General features: G+C 41.2%; 3 protein-coding genes across 7 annotated transcripts; 2 read left to right on the forward strand and 1 right to left on the reverse strand.

Moving 5' to 3' along the window:
- Positions 1–6,345: 6,345 nt before the first annotated feature.
- On the reverse strand, positions 6,346–11,899 carry ankrd39 (ankyrin repeat domain 39). 5 transcript variants are annotated; one of them, XR_002167350.1, is made up of 7 exons: positions 11,878–11,899; positions 9,646–9,690; positions 9,458–9,565; positions 9,275–9,378; positions 8,990–9,193; positions 8,668–8,864; positions 6,346–8,529 (listed from the first exon to the last, which is right to left on the reverse strand). XR_002167350.1 is itself a non-coding variant. In XM_019862850.1 (6 exons), exons 1-6 carry the CDS (start codon positions 11,882–11,884, stop codon positions 8,718–8,720), a joined length of 615 nt encoding a protein of 204 aa, XP_019718409.1. In that variant the 5' UTR covers positions 11,885–11,899; the 3' UTR covers positions 6,346–8,717. The 5 variants fall into 5 exon arrangements, 4 of the variants coding, with proteins under 4 accessions (XP_019718409.1, XP_019718411.1, XP_019718412.1 ...); XM_019862850.1 differs by having other exon boundaries at positions 6,346–8,864; XM_019862852.1 differs by lacking the exon at positions 11,878–11,899 and adding an exon at positions 9,823–10,018 and having other exon boundaries at positions 6,346–8,864.
- Positions 10,132–17,525, forward strand: kctd9a (potassium channel tetramerization domain containing 9a). Its single transcript, XM_019862834.1, has 12 exons — positions 10,132–10,437; positions 10,668–10,789; positions 10,865–10,908; positions 10,985–11,081; positions 11,177–11,235; positions 11,340–11,468; positions 11,753–11,820; positions 11,904–11,999; positions 13,001–13,150; positions 13,391–13,496; positions 13,579–13,712; positions 14,827–17,525. Exons 1-12 carry the CDS (start codon positions 10,390–10,392, stop codon positions 14,941–14,943), a joined length of 1,170 nt encoding a protein of 389 aa, XP_019718393.1. The 5' UTR covers positions 10,132–10,389; the 3' UTR covers positions 14,944–17,525.
- LOC109510216 (progonadoliberin-1-like) lies at positions 15,914–19,122 on the forward strand. Its single transcript, XM_019860388.1, has 5 exons — positions 15,914–15,986; positions 16,066–16,202; positions 18,384–18,584; positions 18,676–18,774; positions 19,021–19,122. Exons 1-5 carry the CDS (start codon positions 15,914–15,916, stop codon positions 19,069–19,071), a joined length of 561 nt encoding a protein of 186 aa, XP_019715947.1. The 3' UTR covers positions 19,072–19,122.

A 19,122-nucleotide genomic window follows, 5' to 3' on the forward strand; every position in this document is an offset into this window, starting at 1 on the left:
CCCACCAAGATGCTTGTGCCCCAAATACATCTCCAACGACCAAGTGAACGAGGCATGTTCACAAATAGCTTTACTTTGCCACATCTAATATGGCTGCAGTGTTGACGTACTCAATAAGGCATTTATGTGCATTTACTGTACAAAGTAAATGTTGTCTATGATACTTGCCAGTGGTTGTCGCTAAGGGCAACATTGAAAAATTATATTGATTGGGAGTGCTACATTAATATATACAAATAAAAAGAGTAAAGTCTGGAGGGTATTAATAATAATTGGGCCCCCCATGCATTTCGTGTGCCCCCCTTAAGGCTGGGCTCCGCATTTACATGACCATAATCATTTATCAGATTTGATGTTTTGTGTTATGCTTTCTCCTTCATAAATATGGGAAAGAAACTGGATAAAAATATACATACAGTGAAATTTTTCTTGCCTAGAAGGGACTCAACAAACATCACATCAAACATCTGATCCTCGAATCACCCTTTGAGGGGAATGAGTGTAAGCAGATGCTGAAATAAATCTTCACTGAATGTGGTGAGCATTGGTGTGAATAATTCTGAGTAATGTGTTTCGCCTGCACAAATCCACAGCAACTTCCTGTTCAAAGCAGCAAGGAAATAAGATTTCTTGGGCTGGCGGACAGATCTCATGCTTTGGCATCATCTCAAACACTATCACAAGTTTGGAAGACATCTACCAAGTCTGATCAAAACAAACTTTTGACTGGTGCCTTTCTAAGACTTTGACTTCATGTCACAGGTTACAAATGAGTGATTGCTATAAATCACATGAAGTCCTGCTTAGTGCTATAATCAGAAAACAATGGAACAGATGTGAATTTTAACATGTGGCATCTTTTCATCGTGTGCACAACATTCACCCTGTGTAATCTCAATGACGTCCATAGATTGAGGTAACTTGTTTGGGTTGCACTACAGATGTTACATGCTGTATTTCTTTTTGAAAATAGGACATTACAAAGAATGCCATTCACCCCGTACTGTCTTTGACCTTGGCACTCACAAAACAAGGTGTGATACTACTAGACACCTTCTTCCAGACCTTTTGAGAGTCTAGTTTCAGATTCTATCATCCAAGTATGAGTAAAATACGGAAATTTTGTGTTTTGGCACAGATGTCTTGCCTTAAAATCACCATGAGGTTATCAGGAAGTCATTTCAACTGGCAAAAACATATTGCAACATGTTTTTTTTCCACTGGTGATTAAATTAGCGAATGTTGGATTTACTTATTTATTTATTTTGTGAAGAACCAGCCTAAAACTTACATCTGTATGGCAGAAGACCAAAATGCTAGTTATTGTTTGTCTAAATTTGTGACTGCTCAAAGGCATTCTCTCTTTGTCCTCTTCAACAATTTCCATAATCTGTGCCAGCCATTTTCAGACTACACTAACAGATGGAAAAAAAATTTTGAAAAAATATAATTAAAATTCCTGGGATTGAATGTGTGGTGTCTGAAAAGACATAAATGAAGTCTTTGGGAGTGAATGGGTTGTAAAATACATTTTAGTGCAAACAGTGCAGTTAACCACATTGCAGTGGGAGCTAACAAACCAGAGACAAAAGAAGCATGTTTATTGGTGTAACGAAAGAGAATGAGAGTGAAAATTGTGCACTTTTGTTCAACCACATTTTTAAAACTTCAGAACAAAATGGTTCTGCTGCTCTTTGTGGGTGTGAGACATTTTAAAGAGACAAGATGACGCACATGGTTAAATAATAAAACAATAGGAAATGTATTTATTCATTTATTTGATGAAGATCAGTCACAAGGCGACATTTGATATTTGATTTGAAATGTGGAAAATGATGTAAAATTCATTTCGCACAAGGAGACAAGGAAAGGAGCCGAGTAAATAAGTGGTGATATTTTTTTTATTACAACACACTGCTTTTGGCAATTGAAATACGGTCCAAAACTTGTTTGGAGCTTTTACTTTCCAAAAGTTTGTACATTTTACCACATTGCCAATGAAGAGTAACCATGTGGACAGTGCTATGGTATATTTGAAGTCTAGTGAATTTCTGCTTTCCCAACAAAAGCTCTCTATTTCAGGATGAGGTGGGGCATTTCTCGGGCACCGCTCACTCCTTTTCTGTTTCGTAAAATATGCCAGACACTGTTAAAAGCCAAGAATACTTTATGCAAAAGTAATCCAAAGGCAAATTTGACCGCAGATCACCCCGAAAGTAAGCGAAAGAGAACCATGCAACAGGTAGTGTGAACAATATCTGTCGTCAGGATGCTTTGCATCGTCATTTTCCTAGCAGCTTCCTCATCGCCCCAAAAGGATGCCTCATTGTCCGCCCTTGTGTTTGCATTGCATTGTTAAATGGGCAAGTACAAATGTCCTCCTTTTATGCACAGTGCCCTCACCCCGGTCTTCCAATCAGTTGCTTGAGCTCAATCCTCATCCATCCATCAGCAGTGGCCCTGTCCTACGCAGCCCAAAGGCTCACCACCCCCAGCTTGGTCTTTGACACAACGCTGTTGTGGTTTTCCGGGTCTTTATGCTGCCTGTTGTTTGAGGCAGATTGAAGACCCTTTGTGTGCGTCCGCCCCTGTCCTGAGTGGCCGGGAGGAACCAGTTGGGTTGCAAGTGGAGAGACAGGAATGCGCATATGAATGGACCAGTGTGTGTCGGGCACCTGCTGATATGGGGACGACGTGCCTGTATATTCTTCTTCTTCATCAGCGTAACCAACTTGTTCAATGATACGCACAGCGCAATGTTTAACGTTCTTTGGTTGTTCACCCTCATCACAGTACTGAATTGTTTTACGTCATTTGTAGTTGTGTAGTTGCGGTTGCAGATGTACAGTCTGGTCCATGAATTATGGGGCATTGATGAAATCCAAACCTTTGGGCTCCAAACAGCACTATAGTGGATTGGAAATGAAACAAACAAGATGTGCTTTACCTTCAGTTTTCGTCTGAAGGTATTTACATACAAACCACGTGCATGATAGATAAAAGGAATTACAACAGTTTTAGATGTGTCCCTCCCACTTTTTACTAGAGCAAAAGTAATGGGAGATATTAACAATCATAAATCCAACTTGACATTTTTATGCTTGGTTGCAAATCCAAATCCTTTCACTTATAGCAGGGCTAGGCAACTCCGGTTCCTTGAGAGCCACATCCTGCCTGTTTTCGATCCCTCCCTTCTCCAAAACACCTGATTCAATTGTTCATGATCGTTTCAGGCCTGTACAGGGCTTGCTGATGAGCTGATCATATGAATCCGGTGTTTTGGAGTAGAGAGGGATCTAAAACGGGTAGGATATGGCTCTCGAGGAACTGGAGTTCCGTACCCCTGAGTTATAGCCAGATGTCTGGAACAAAGAGCCATCACAAGATGCTGGATTTTATTCCTGGTGATGCATTGCCAATGTCTTTAGTTTCTGCTTTTTCTCGTGGAATTTTCCCTTCAGTTTTGTCTTCAGCAAGTAAAATGCATGCTCAATCCGATTCAGGTCAGGTGATTGACTTGGCCATTGCACAACTTTCCACTTCTTTGCCTTAAAGAAATATTCTTAAGGGCATTGTCCATCTGCACTGTGAAGCGCTTTCCAATGAATTCTGAAGCATTTGGCTGAATATTAGCAAATGATATTGCCTGAAACACTTCTAAATTCATCCTGCTGCTTTCACTAGCAACTCTCTGCGACCCTGTTCAGGATAAGAAATGTTGAAAATGGATGGATGGATGGATGGATGTTGTAAGTCCTACACTGTTCTACTGAGTTTGATGTCCAAAGTAAATATCCTCAAATTAAATCAGAGAGTTTGTCAACAAATCCCCTCCTATGCTTTATACAGTTGGACTCTATGATTGGTTCACGAATGGTTTTGATAACATGGGCTCATGAGGGACATGATGACAATGTGAGAAATATTATTGGTTTTTAGCAGCACTCGATTTTAATGGACTGTAACTGTAGCTCACTCATCTGGATGCATTGTCCCACTGACACACTACCCCCATATCACTCTATACTGTATTAAAAAAGGTGGTGGGGGTGTTTTGGGATCAAGAGTGAAGTTGTACTTTTATGTGTTATATATGGTATGCTGTAATTGGTCTTTTCTGCACAATGAAAGGGCCCTTGAAGCTGAATGCTGCAAGTCATTAATGAAAGCTGCGTGATAGATCAGTCTGCATGGGGGGGTTTATGTTATTTCAGAGAGCCGGCAAACGGCCCAGTCTCATGCTATCAACTCAACATCTCCCCATCTGTGTACATGGAGCATCTCAAACATAACGTATGATGGATTTGGAAAGGAAAATCCGTAAAACCATGTTTGAATACAAAGACCAAGTACCAGATTGTACGGAGTATACTTTTGCCAAGTTCCTCAGATTTGGAAAGCAGTTTCTAACAGCCATCTGCTGCATGTGATGGGATGTAGATATATGATCCCAAAAGACTCATTATTGTCGTCTGACTCATATGGTATAGTTTATGACTTGTTTGTCTGGCCCTGCTTTTGAGGAGATTACATCTCCATAATCAATAAAAACAAACCATCCACCCAAGGCAAGTAATCAGCCCAATGTAAAAAGTCAAAAGAAAAATAAACTCCCCTCTCAAACATACCCACAACAAAACCACCGGCACATTTATTGCAAATGTATCCCTCAAGAAACCCGTTTGTGATTTAAAAAAAAGAAATGTCTTGGTGTGGTTACATTTTGTTGTCTATCTTCTGGTTGCCATTTTAGACCGCAAGATGATGCAAGGGCCCGATGATCTGTTAAGCAGTTTCTGGACTGATGACTCCTATCACCTGCTTACCTAGCGAGTGGAAGACGTGTGCAACACTTCAAACAGGAGATAACAAATTACCTTCAAGAGGATCCAAATTGGATTATATATGCATCATCTCTCAGAAGCAGCTTCCACAGATTTGATTACATCCTTACAGCCCCTCGCCCAGCACCCAGACTCCCACTTCTACTTCTCTAACGCAGATGCGACGACATGCATGGGACAGACCTCCATGCCAGTCTCTGATACTGAACCCTTATTGTGTTCCCATCTGCCTGCATTTTACCTGATTACCTCAGGCGAGCACAGGCGGGTCCAGCTCTGCCAGGGCAGCTGGGGGGCTGGAGACTGGCATACGTTTAGCACTAAGCGGAGCATCGTCGTATCACGGAAAATAAGATTAATGCCATGCACAGTGGCATAGTGCTGAGGCTTTTTAAGTAGACAGAGTAATCTTCATCTCTAAACTCTTAAAACCTAGAATCACAGTCATTTGCCACCTCATCCTGTTTTAGAAAAAAAAGACACAAGTCCAAATCCACCCCAGAATTACAAACAGACCACCATCTATTTTTGATGAAAATAACATCTATTCCTGCTTAAACTTGGGCTCATTATGGTGGAAGTGGGTTCCCGGGCCAGGAAGTTTTCATTGCTTTCCAAATAAATCTCACTAAACAGAGCTGTAATCCAAATTCCCCATCTTGTGGAGTCCTCACACTGCTCCACACAACATGAAAGCTCCGAAAGAGCCAAAGGCATAAAAATCACACCTTTTCATTCTTGACGTCCCAAAGAACGACATTCCAACAGATGAGGATGAGTTAGAAGCAGGTAATTGAAAGTAATGTGTGTGAAAGAATCATTTTGGATGGTTTTAACAAGACATATTTTATTTTATGCTTTTGAACATGCAGTGCCTCGACCGAGAGGGTTATTACCTCCACTACTTGCAAATCGAACCCTGATGGCAGTATCACCTGGCATAACATCAACCGGCATGTGTTCCAGTCAAAACTACATAGCTAATTGAAAAAGAAAAAATGAGCCATTTCTTCAAAACGTTATGAATGCCGAATGAATGATTTACAGATTCAGGTGGAAAAAGGCTCACTCATTCAAGTTGGGTGATCGTGCTCCTTGGCTGTGTGTGAGGAAGAATTCGTCACTGAGAGTAAACAGCACTCTTGGCAAAGTGCTCTGAGTTAAACACCCCCAATACCGCCCCATCCCCCCCCAACACCCCACCTCCTTATGCTGTGTGGCGTCAGCTGCAATGAACTCCAGATGTGGCCTGGCACCCATCCAGTCTCTGCACTGGATGTGGTTTAGAAGGTAGTTTAGAAACACCACCCACCGGCCGACCCAATGAAAGTTGCTCGGATTTAAGAGAGCAGTTCCTGTCGGTGTTTGTATTTTTGTGCAATGCACTGTAGGGAAGGTATTTGTCTCCAACATGTGCAGGTTTTTCTGATTCAAATGGAATTCAATTAGAATAAGTATGAGATTTTTCCCATCTGTTTTCGTATACAAAAAGACCAAAGTATTGCCAGTTTTCTCTTCTTTGTTCCCCTCTCCCCGCATACTTATTCTGTCCAGATGAAAACAAACATGTTATTGTTTGGCAGATGCACAGAGACTGAAAAAAATGATACAGCATACGCACTTCATATTTTGTTATCAACATAATATTTTCATAATGACAAGAGGGGGGAAAAACAGTGGATGTGAATAAGCACCAACTGGGTTGAACAAAACAATTTTTTCTAATGCCAAACAGCGGCTGAAGTAAGCATTTAGCGCGTCACCATTTTCTCACTAAATATAGTTCCAGAGGTGCTATATTGACGTGAAATTTTCACCAGATGATTGGGAAGAACCCAAATAATAAGCAGTCTTCCAATCCTGAAGGTTCCACGGCTTTATTTCTGGACCATGAGTTTAAATTCTTTCCATAGATTTTTGACTGGATTAAAGTCGGGTTGGGCCATTTTAACTGCTTTCTTTTAGTATTTTTTTTTCTTTGAAACCAATTTGGAATTTCCATGCCATTATGTTTTGGATCATTATCCTGCGGAAATGTCCACCTTGGTTTCATTTTCATCATCCTCATAGATGGCATCAGATTTGTGTCAAAATTTTTTTGGTACATTTGCAGGTCCATCCGTTTTTCAATAATGTGAAGTTTACCAGTACCATATGCTAAAAAGCATCCCAACAACATCATGTTCTCACCTCTGAACTTCACTGTTCGTGTGGTGTTTTTCAAATGATGTGCACTGCCTTTTCTCCTCCAAATGCGAGGTGTATTATGCCAACAGTTCCATTTCTCTCTCATCAAACCAGACTATAATCTCCAAGTATTTAAATGTCTTGTCCAATTTTTTTCAGCAAACTTCAAACAAGCTTTGACATGTTTTTTGGGGGTTTGTTTCCAAAGCAATGGGGTCTTGTATGGTGAGCTGCATAGAGGCAGAATGATGAGATAAGAAAACCTTTATTTATTCTTTTTAAAACTCTATCGGTAGTCCTTGGCTCTTGGACAACTCTTCTGATTATTCTTTGCACTCCACAGTTAGACATCTTGTGAGGAGCACCTGGTCAAGACAAATTTATTTATGTAAATTTATGTATTATGGCCCCAACTATTCTCCCTGGAACATTTAGAAGCTTAAATATGCGCCCGTAATCAATGGTGTTGTTATATCTTGCAACAATTGGTTTGCGATGGTCTTCAGACAGCTTTTTGCTCTTACCCATCTTGAAATGTGTCTTAACTCACACCTCGGCAATGAAACCTTTTTGTAGGTCACCTTTTAGGACTGAACCAACCCTTATTTGTTCTCCTTTCTTTGTATGTTGTTTGGGTTGTTCCCAACATCTGGAGAAAAATTCATGTCAGTAGCACCTTTGGAAATATACTGTATTTAGTGAGAAAAATGGTGACATGTTAAATGCTGACTTCAGCCGGGGTATGTGGCCCAGCCCGTTTGCAAGGCCATTTAAAAACATAAGGTTAAAATTAGAGAATCATGGCTGGCAAGTGACAAAATAAATAAGGCATGTAAGTTTTGCTACCATGGAAAGACCCAATTAAGTGTTAAAAGTCAAATGGAAAATAAGTGTCAGCCTACAATATGGCTTTTTCAAATGTTGCTGTTTAGTCACCTTCCCTATGTAAGGCAATGTGTTAAAATTAACTGTGGCAGCTACTCTGACTTTTTATGGTCTTTCAGACTGACAGACGGCGAGTTTTCTAAACACAAGCAGGAAGGATGAATGAGGTCACTTCACATGGTTGGCTGAAAGCACAAGTCAGTCCATTTAGTTGATAGCTCCCCCTGCTGACTGGCATAATGCTGCCAGCCAAAAGGAATCATACTCATAAATGTAAACACACAGGAACGCATTTAATTGCTCAATGTGAGGTTCTGTACGTTTTATAAATGTAACAATAGATCCTTCAGTATAGCGTATGCACTGTGTAATGGGATCATATCAAACATAGTCAAACTGTACTTTACATCATTCATACCTTCACATTTTTATGGTAAGATTTATTTGGCACAATAACACTATTTTTTTGCATCAGAGTGAAATTTTGCGAGTGATGGGCAAATGAAGTTGTAAAGCGCTGAACCATTTTGACGAATTGTTTCGAAAATAGGTTCAGTACTTGAAGCTTCAGTTGTAGTGACCCCTTCTGGCGCAAAGCAAGTCTGCAATGATCCTACACCAAAAAACAGAGAAAAGAACACTAAGGACTGGTTCCTGGGGTAGTCCGTGTTCTGCTTCCTAGGCATGTCATGGCAGTTTTGAGCGAGCCACAGAATCTTCACTTGGTCTGGGGCTGTCCGAGAGTGCTGACCTCAGTTTGAAGATTTGTTGTATAGGTGGTATTCAAATATCCATGTATTTTTACAGGAATCCTTTTAGAAGCTTCTGCAAATGTTCTTGAGGGGCCATGTGGTAGGGTAGCTGAAGCCTTTTGTTCTTCTGGGTGCAAAGTGCAGGACAGGCTTCAAGAAGTAGCTGACACACCTTTTCATGACCTTGTTCTGCAGCCTGACCAAGCATTTTATATCACAACAGAAGCCAGCGAGAACAGTTGAAAGAAAATGAGAAGTTTTGGTGTTATCACCAAGAAATATTGTAGTGCCCATCACGTTACTTTGGCAGGAATAGCTTACCTTGTGTAGAGGAGACGCACCGTCATCATCAGAGCTCATTGGATCAGCTTTATGGAGCAGCAGCAATCTAACGACATCCACATGACCGCAGAATGCTGCCCGATGGAGGGGCGTGGCACCACCTGGGGTCCGAGGAGATGCACAAGCACCGTTTTCAAGAAGGAACTCACATACAGTGAGATGACCGCTGCGACTTGCATAGTGCTGAAACAAAATGAAACACATTAGATTCATATAACAAGAATGATCCAACGTGATGATGGCACATCTTCTTTGGGGATTTACTAGAGCTGTATATCCGGCTGAGTCCCTGAGGTTTGGATGGGTGCCCTTTTGGATCATCGACTGGACCCGCTTCAAGTCTCCATCCATGGCGGCAGACCAGATACCTGCACATAATAACATTTTGGATATTCACCTCAATAGACAATTTCTACTCAAACGTCTCAAAAGTAATACGATACAAACCTCGTTCAAAGTCCATCTCACTCATTGTCTGATGAACACTGGCAGAGACAGGAAGGGTGCAACACGAGCAACAGTGTTCTCCATCAGAGGCCATTGCGTTCGTCTGTACTGACACAAACTAAAATTTAATCATCATCATTGAAGTCATGAACCAATTTATAAAGACAAAAGATTGCCTAGGCTCTTACCAGTTTGGTTAGAAAACTTGCGGTGTACTGGAGTAACAGGTCGGCCTTCCAGATTTACACAATCAAAAACAAGAAGAGTAAATTTGATGCACAAAATACATTAAAGCGAATTTTAATAATGGTTTGAAATTTAGTTAATGAATTATTTAGCTCTTATTTGTAAATACTTCGACTGACCAGCGACCAGTACAGGGTGTAGTCTGCTTTTCGACCGAAGTCAGATGGGAGAAGCTCCGGTAACCCCGGGACAGGTGCTCAGATTCAGCGGTCTTGAAAGTTTATGGATTATTTGTAAATACAGTAAACACAAAACTGAGTCGATTCAACGTCGCTACCTGGTACGTCACCAAAGACGTAACCAACGTATTGACGTCAGATATGGCTTAACCAATCGCAGTGCACCAGTTAGAAGACACCTTCAATGTACTATAAAACGGTTGTTTGTTTCATATAATTTTATATAAAGACAACCTCAGTGCTTTGAGGTCACATTTAATATTAACCAAAGCTGAGTTTATTTAAAAATGACTACAATTTTATCATATGAATGTTTCAAACATTTTACTTTTATAATTGTATTTTAATGTTCGCATTAATTCAGGATTCAGTGAAGGCACCGTCAGTCTCGTGTTATTGACTGTTTTATCGCTAGCTAGCAAGCTTGACATACGGTACGTGTCAGCTGGCAGTCACGAAGTTGTTTTTAATTCCAACAACGTACTTATCTATAACCAAAGAGCAATAATGAGAAGAGTCACGTTATTCGTTAACGGGACGTCTAAAAATGGCAAGGTAGGCAAAAACTCTACGCCCTGATGTGCGAGGATGACTGGCCTGCTATATTTAACTGTCCTTTTTTAATTGGTTTTCATATCTTTGACGCTTAAGTCATCTGTTTTCATTCATTCACCGATTTAAGGTTCCTTCGTGTACTGTACCTTACATGTATCTGTGCATTACCATTTTGTTTAAAAAAAGACTAACACCAAAATAAACACAGTAAATGCATTTTCTCTGCTCAGGTTGTAGCAGTGTATGGGTCTCTGTCTGACTTATTATCTGTCGCCAGCAATAAATTAGGAGTAAAAGCATCCTGTTTATATAATGGCAGGGGAGGTCTCATCGATGACATTGCCCTAATTAGGTAAGCGCCCACAACAAAAGTATGTAAATAGTCTTCTTGACTTGCTTCTAAATGGTCTTGCCTTGGTTGCAATAGAGATGATGACGTGCTGTATGTCTCAGAAGGTGATCCGTTTATTGGTGAGTTTAGCCATATTTACAGCTTGTGTCTTGAAATACCTAAACTTTAAAGACAATCACTTGTATATACTCACAGAATTTCAAAATGAAGTCAAAGTTGGATCTGATCAACAAGGTGCTCACACTGACTGGTTGACCCTGAATATTGGTGGTCGTCTCTTCACCACTACCAGGTATGTCACACACAATCTTAAATTGTTAAAGTTTACCCTTTCATGCACACTCTCATTTGTATTGTTTGTATCTCTTTACTAAATGTGTCTATTAGGAGTACGCTGGTCAGCAAGGAGCCAGAGAGTATGCTTGCACACATGTTTCGGGAGAAAGGTACATTGGTGCATTAAAGTCACCCAAATCTGTTTCAAATTAGTTTCAATGTGAGCCTTTGGTTGAAGTTGATTTACCGTAGTAATTTTGTGTCTTTTCTTCAGATGTGTGGGGAAACAAGCAAGATGAACATGGGGCCTATCTGATTGACCGCAGCCCTGAATATTTTGAGCCGATTCTTAATTACTTGAGGCATGGCCAGCTCATTATCAATGAGGGGATAAATATAAGAGGTAAGGATAAGTTTATAATGATTTAAAAAAATGCAATTTAGCCTAACCTACTGTATAAAGCCCAAATATTTCGGTATGATAAATCTGATATTGTTTATTGTAATACAGATTAATTTACTGTTTGTGTTTGTTAAAAAACACGTGGGAAGAGGACCTTAAAAAAAAATTGCGCTTATAAAATCGCACTCACAGTTTTGGGGTGGGGAGAGAAACAGGTAGATCATTTTTCAAAATCATTCAACCTTAATTTGTAGCTATGAGCAGTGGTGTAATATGTCTTCCAGGTGTTCTTGAGGAGGCTCGATTTTTTGGAATTGAGCAACTTGCTGATCAGTTGGAACTGGTCATCAAGGTATTGTTGTTTGACGTTATCAAGAAGTGTTATTATGTCCCATCTGTTTGCGCTGACCTGTCATTTATGCACCGTGATACCAGAACTCACAGCCGCCTGAGGACCATTCTCCCATTTCCCGCAAGGAGTTTGTGCGTTTTCTTTTGGCCACACCCACAAAGTCAGAGCTCCGTTGCCAGGTAATTCCATTAAAACACACACACACACACACACACACACACACACACACACACACACACACACACACACACACACACACACACACACACACACACACACACACACACACACACACACACACACACACACACACACACACACACACACACACACACACACACACACACACACACACACACACACACACACACACACACACACACACACACACACACACACACACACACACACACACACACACACACACACACACACACACACACACACACACACACACACACACACACACACACACACACACACACACACACACACACACACACACACACACACACACACACACACACAACACACACACAATGAACTTACTTTCAGAGACATCAAATGTATCCCACAGATTTGTTCAAGAAAAATGATTTTGTCCATCTAAGACCTGTGTTTATGTCATAGAAACTCATGCATTTAAAAGTTATGAATGGAGCAAGGAGAGGAAACATGTATGCCTGAACCACTCCATAAAACACAGACGAGCTACCACTTTGACCACATGCTCAATACAAAATCTATGTTCTGTCTTCACGAAGATATTAATGTTCTGTTTTGATTGAAAGTGTAAGTGGTATTCATTAATGTCACTTTATTGCTATGGTTGTATTTTGCGATGGTGTAGAACTGTACTGCATCATATGTAGCATTATTAGGAATATTTATGACTGTCATGAAATGTTGAGACTATTAAACATTCATTACGTGTTTATAGGGACAATATTTGATACAGGTAGTGGCCCGATTTTATATTAAGCTTTGGTTAGAATCGTGGAGCTGTTTGGTGTGGCTTGTAACATGTCTTCGAATTTCCCAAAATGTTGTATTTTGTTGTATTTAATTGCGTACTTAAGACAGATGTCCAAAGTGCATTATATTTTGGTCCAAAGATATGATTCAAACATTTGATGCGATGTTGCATGTGTATGATATATCCTCTCGTTTACTATTTTAGGGTCTTAATTTCAGTGGCGCGGATCTGTCCCGGCTTGATTTGCGCTACATCAATTTCAAAATGGCCAATCTCAGCCGCTGCAATCTGACACATGCCAACCTGTGTTGTTCCAATCTGGAGCGGGCCGATCTGTCCGGCGCCAACCTGGATGTAAGTCAGTCTTTTTTACCATCTCTTCTCCAAGATTCGCCAAGTGTCACTTGTGATTTGATGACGATAGTTCGCATTCCCTGCGTTTGGCTGGCGACCAGTCCAGAGCGTACGACACCTCTCGCCCAAAGTCACCCAATTAAGCACATTACAAGCATACACAGGAATATTTTACAAGTGGGAACTAATCTTTACATTTGCCATGAAACACGCCAATTCTGAATGCGTGGTCTCTCAAAGGGTGCTAACCTACAAGGTGTGAAGATGCTCTGCTCCAATGCAGAGGGGGCCTCTCTGAAAGGATGCAACTTTGAAGATCCCTCTGGGCTGAAGGCCAACCTGGAAGGTAATCCTTCACACATCCTTAACCAAACCAGCTGTGCTCGCCTCTTTGTGGTTTTGTTACGAGTCGTTATCATTGCAAATAGGAGCAAACCTGAAAGGAGTTGACATGGAAGGAAGTCAAATGACCGGCATTAACCTGCGGGTGGCCACTCTGAAAAATGCAAAGCTTAAAAACTGCAACCTGCGGGGCGCCACTTTAGCAGGGACGGATCTTGAGGTGAGATGTGGTCATCAGAGCGATTAACACTGAACAAATCAATAATGTAACTGATTTTTTTTTTTTTAAGCTTCAATCAAGCAGCAGACGTAGTCAACCTGTAATTTGTTTAGTTTGTTCAGATTTGAAACAGGGTTTTGTTTTTTTTTGCCAACGATCCTTTCCAAGGTCCAAACTTTTATGAACTGTTTGGGCAATTTTTAAGTAACATTTCAACATTCTTAACTGCCTTCCATGTTTAAGTAATGAATTTCTGTTGAGTCAAAGCTCACATGAGCATCATGAACTATATCAGTGTTTAAAGAAGTAAGTCACTGTAAAACATAAACATTATGCTAACCTCAACTTTCGTGTCATCCAAGGCCATTTGACTCCCAAGGCTCCAGTGTAGGCAATGTTCCAACAAAAAAGTGCTGTAATTGTTGTCACAACATACCTGATAAACCTGGAAAAAAAGTGCATTCCATCATCACACAAATGTCCACTCCGAAACCGACACACATTACAGAACAAGCCGGAAAAGTAATTGGTTCCCCACAGATCTACTGTCCCATCTGTTTGACCATCGTTTTAACAGGAGAGCCGCCTTGATCAAAGATGCACCCCTTCATCATCCCCATCCTTCATTCTGTCTCCTCCCATCAGGCAGGAGAAGTCCCACTGGCCAGAAAAACAAGCCATTAAAAAATTAAATTCATTTCAACCGCGGTGACGGCCCTTAGAGAGGAGGAATTCAAAAATTTAGTAACCCGATAATTAATTGCTGCCAATCCTTTACTTATAAGTATCAATTCATATGGTTGGGTTTTTTTTTCCTTTAATATGTTGTTTCTTATTTTTCTTGTGCACTTTTGTTGAGGTCCTTACAAATAGGCTATGTTAGGTAAAGTGCATTACCTCAATGGAATAATCAACAAACAAGTCAAATTTGGTGGTTGATTATGAAGACACTACTTTTTATTTCACCTTTGTGTTGGAAGCACAGCATATGAGCCAAGGAAGAACGATTTAATTTGATTGTGGCCTGCTGAATCTCTTTTCACATCACAGCAAGGGTTCTTCTCATTTTTTTTTTGTATCCCAATGGTCTGTGTATAACTGCTTCCTTGTGCAGAACTGTGACCTGTCTGGCTGTGATCTACAAGAGGCTAACCTGAGGGGGTCCAATGTAAAAGGAGCCATTTTTGAAGAGATGCTGACGCCGCTGCATATGTCACAGAGTGTTAGATAACTGAGCATGCACATCAACTCAGCCACTGACGGATCCTTTAATCACTCGTCGACTGCAGACTCCGACGGTATTTTCCGTCAGTCTCAATACCTGCATTTAGCGCAGGTCTCCGACATTTTATCCATCTCATGATAGCTTTAAATATCACTCTATTTATCCAGCGTTGTTTTGGATGCATTTTAATGTCTGTTTATCCACCATCGATGCATCCATCCCCTTCCGCTCATCCGAGGTCGGGTGGCAACAGTTTAAGCAGGGACGCCCAGACTACGGGACCAAACTGAAACAGGTTGTCCACCTACGGAACAGCGCATACAGGATGAAAACCACACCGCTCCTCTTGAATTTCCCAACCCACCCTCCACTGAATAGACCTTACCAGGGAGGCTGAGGCGTGCGATTCCTTTGTAGTTGAAACACACCCTCCGGTCCCCCTTCTTAAAAAGAGGGACCACCAACCACCCAGCCTACCAGTCCAGAGGCATTTTCCTCAAGGGCCACACAGTGTTGCAGAGATGTGTCAATCAGAAGCACCCCATACCATCTAGAGACTTTAGGAACTCTGGACAGATCTCCTCCACCCTCCACACTCTGCCACTAAGGAGCTTTTTCACCACCTCGGTGACTTCATACCCAGAGATAGCATAGTCCACCTCAGAGAACCCGGCATCTGCTTTCTCTTGGAAACACATGTCAGGGGAATTGAGGTCTTTGAAGTATTATCTCCAGCAATTCTCAAGGAAGGATGAGTCTTGCTTTTTGGTGCGTAGGCACCAACAACAGATAGGACCTGTCCTGCCACCCAAACACTGAGGGAGGCTATCCTCTCATCTATCGGGGTGAACCCCAATGTACAGGCACTGACCCCGCTGAGTAATAAGTATGCCCACACCTGCTCCGATACCTCTCACCGTTCTTATCTTCAGAGTGGAATAGAGTCCAACCCCTCTCGAGAGGACCACAGCCCAAGATGTATGTGAGCAAGACTATATCAGAACTTCTCAACATCATCAACAAGCTCAAGCTCTTTTCCTGCCAGAGAGGTGGCATTCCATGTCCCAAGAGCCACTTCCTGTCTCCTCTGCACACCTGACCCTCTTAGGTCCTTGGCCCCTGCCACAGGCGGTGAGCCTTTGGGAAGGGAGACCCATGTTGCCTCATTGAGGTGTGTCCAGCACAGGCCTGGCCATCAGGCGCTCGCCAATGAGCTCCACCTCCAGGCCTGGCTCCAGAGGTGGGCCCTGGTCACCTGCGTCCAGGCAAGAGAAAAAGAAATCCAAATGTTTTCCTCATCAGAAGGGGTTCTTGAGCTTTGCTTTGTCTGGTACCGCACCTGGCACCCGTTTGGCATAGGTAACTTTGCTGCTAGGATCAGTGGGACACACAAACCCATCCACCACGATTAGGTAACGATTTATGGAGGAGCTGTTCAGCCGCATGTAAAACAAAATAATGTCTTTAATGTATGTTGAAGTGTCTGAATGCAATAGAGTGAATACAATCATTTGGCACAATTATTTATCTCTCTATATATATATGTCGAGTATTTTGCATTCACTTAACTGATTAAGTAAGGAGTTCACACCAGACATTGGTTGCAGTTTCTGAATGCTGCTTTCGAAGAATCAGTAGTGGTCTCACTTACAAATGACTGTGTGTCTTTGCTTTTCTCCCAAAGTCACTTTGGCCTCATACAACGCTTTATATATGTAAGCCAAAGCCACAGGAGAGCAGTGTCAAAGGTCAAAGTGCTGTGAAACTATGCGACTAGGTAGATGTCAACACAGCTCAGGTATGCAATACATAGTTTACAGCTGTCACCGTTGTCTTTTCCGACAGTCTGTATTTTGTGCTCAAAATATGTCTGCATTCTTGTTCCTGTGCTCTGTGAATCTACCTCTTTGTGATCCATTTGCATGTATTCAACTGTGGCGCTGCATACTAAAATGTGCATGTAGGTCAGAGTCACATCTTACCTTTCGAGTTAAGAGCTACGAAATATTTATCTTGTTTTGCCGAAAGGTTTGAGTCACATGTTCATGATCATTGATGTTGGTAATTCTCGGTGTATAATCATGTAATCATGCTTTGAACCTATTTGCACAAGGAAACATATATCTTTTCATTTCCAAAAATGTAATTTGTGTATTCCTATGTATATTGAATCCAGTGCTTCCAAAACTTTCCAAAAATATTGTAAATAGGTTTAGGGAGAGGTTCTTTTGTCAAGGAACAATCTCCTTGCTGCACTGTGTCTGTCTGCATGTGCTTTTCTGTCTTTGACCGGTGCAAAACATTTAGCTGTAGCTGAGGACTGCTCTGATGCAATACTTTTTACTCTGTTTAACAGAAGGTACCAAGCTTGTGAGAGTGATTGATGAAGGCAATGTTGGCGTATCACACCGTTCGTGTGAAACTCAAAGGAAGTGATCTGGTTATTTATTTCAAAACATATTGTGAATGCAATATGGGGCAATGGTAGTTTTGTTTTGATTTGATCTCCTTGTCCATGTTTATTGCACTTGACTGTGGAAATTCTTTTCCATTATATGACTGTTACAAATAAACACCTTGAAAGAAAAGAATTCCTGTTTGTGTCTCAAAAATATAGAATATTGTAGTAAAGATGAAAAGAACCCCCATAATTTATTACATAGGAACTCAAACCAAGAATTGACTGTCTATGAATGTTTTGATCATAGGAATCATTTTGAGTGTTTCTTGTGCATTATCCTAATTCCGTACAATGGTGAATTAGATTTTTTTAAAGATGTAAACTCAGTGGCACGGTGGTCAACTAGTAAGTGTGTCCACCTCACAGTGTGAGGTGCAGGGTTCGATTTCGGCTGCGGCCTTCCTTTGTGGAGTTTGCGTGTTCTCCCCGTGCCTGGGTGGGGTTTCTCCGGGTACTCCGGTTCCTCCCACATTCCAAAAACATGCATGGCAGGTTAATGGAACACTCTAAATTGTGATTGTGAGTATTGATGGTTCGTCTATGTGCACCCTGCGATTGGCTGGCAACCAGTTCAGGGTGTCCCCCGCCTACTGCCCGAAGACAGCTGGGAGAGGCTCCAGCACGGCTGTGACCTTTGTGAGGATAAAGCGGATCAGAAAATGGATGGAAGATGTAAACTATAATCATCCAAATTAAATAAAACAGAATAACATGTAATATGGCATTTCACTCTAGTGAATCTGTATAATGAGTTTTACTTTTTGAGTAGGATTGCTGAAAAAAAATCCACATTTTTATATGCTGTTCTAATTATGGAGATGCACATGTACGTCTTTTTTTTAAGAGCACATTAATCTTTTTGCTCACCCTGAAGGTCATGGCTGCTTAATCCCACTTTGAGACCCCCCCTGCAGTGAAATGAATGGATTTTGCAAGGATAGAAAACCAAATATATACCTTGGATGAAACTGCAGCTTCCACTTAGGACAACAGACAACTGAAAGCAACTTGCCTCTTAGTGTATGGACAACCTTATCTTGTGCAGAGTATAGCGATGAAGTTCTGTGTGCTCTGGCTGCTGATTTTGGCAACATCGGTGCAAGTGATCTGTCAGCACTGGTCTTATGGACTGAACCCTGGAGGAAAAAGAGAGCTGCACCCTTTCAACCAGCAAACCAATGTACCGGTAAACATCCACGATTCCTATGGCACTCCATTCATTCATTTGTTCAATCCATGCCCCTACATCAGATCAATGTGTGTTTTTTCCTCCACAGGTGGTTGGTGGCTTTCAACATCTGGGCAAGCCTTGCAGAGTCCTGGCATGTGGAGACTTGTCACCTTTTGCCAAACTTTGTAGGATGAAAGAATTTCATGTAAGTTCTGCATTTGATGTCTAAATGCTGAATAGACGCATGATAATAATAGCTTGAACTTGTCTCGTGCATTTCTGGGACCCAAGGGGACTTTACATCAACTTTAGGGGGATGATAAATGTACGTGTGTGTGTGTGTGTGTGTGTGTATAAACAAAGTAAATATATTTTTGTTTTCTGTATTGTTGATTTTAGTTTTTTAAAATCATAATGACACTCCCCCCACCCCTTTTTTTTTTCCTTTTAGGGAAATACTGCTGGTAGACAATCTGGACAAAAAATATTTAAAACAAAATAATGTGGTTGCATAATAAACAATCTGCATCACTCTGTCTTGTGATTTTTGTGT

Source organism: Hippocampus comes, unplaced genomic scaffold (assembly GCF_001891065.2).
Source record: "Hippocampus comes isolate QL1 unplaced genomic scaffold, H_comes_QL1_v1.1 scaffold147, whole genome shotgun sequence".
In the NCBI taxonomy this organism is placed as follows: Eukaryota; Metazoa; Chordata; class Actinopteri; order Syngnathiformes; family Syngnathidae; genus Hippocampus; species Hippocampus comes.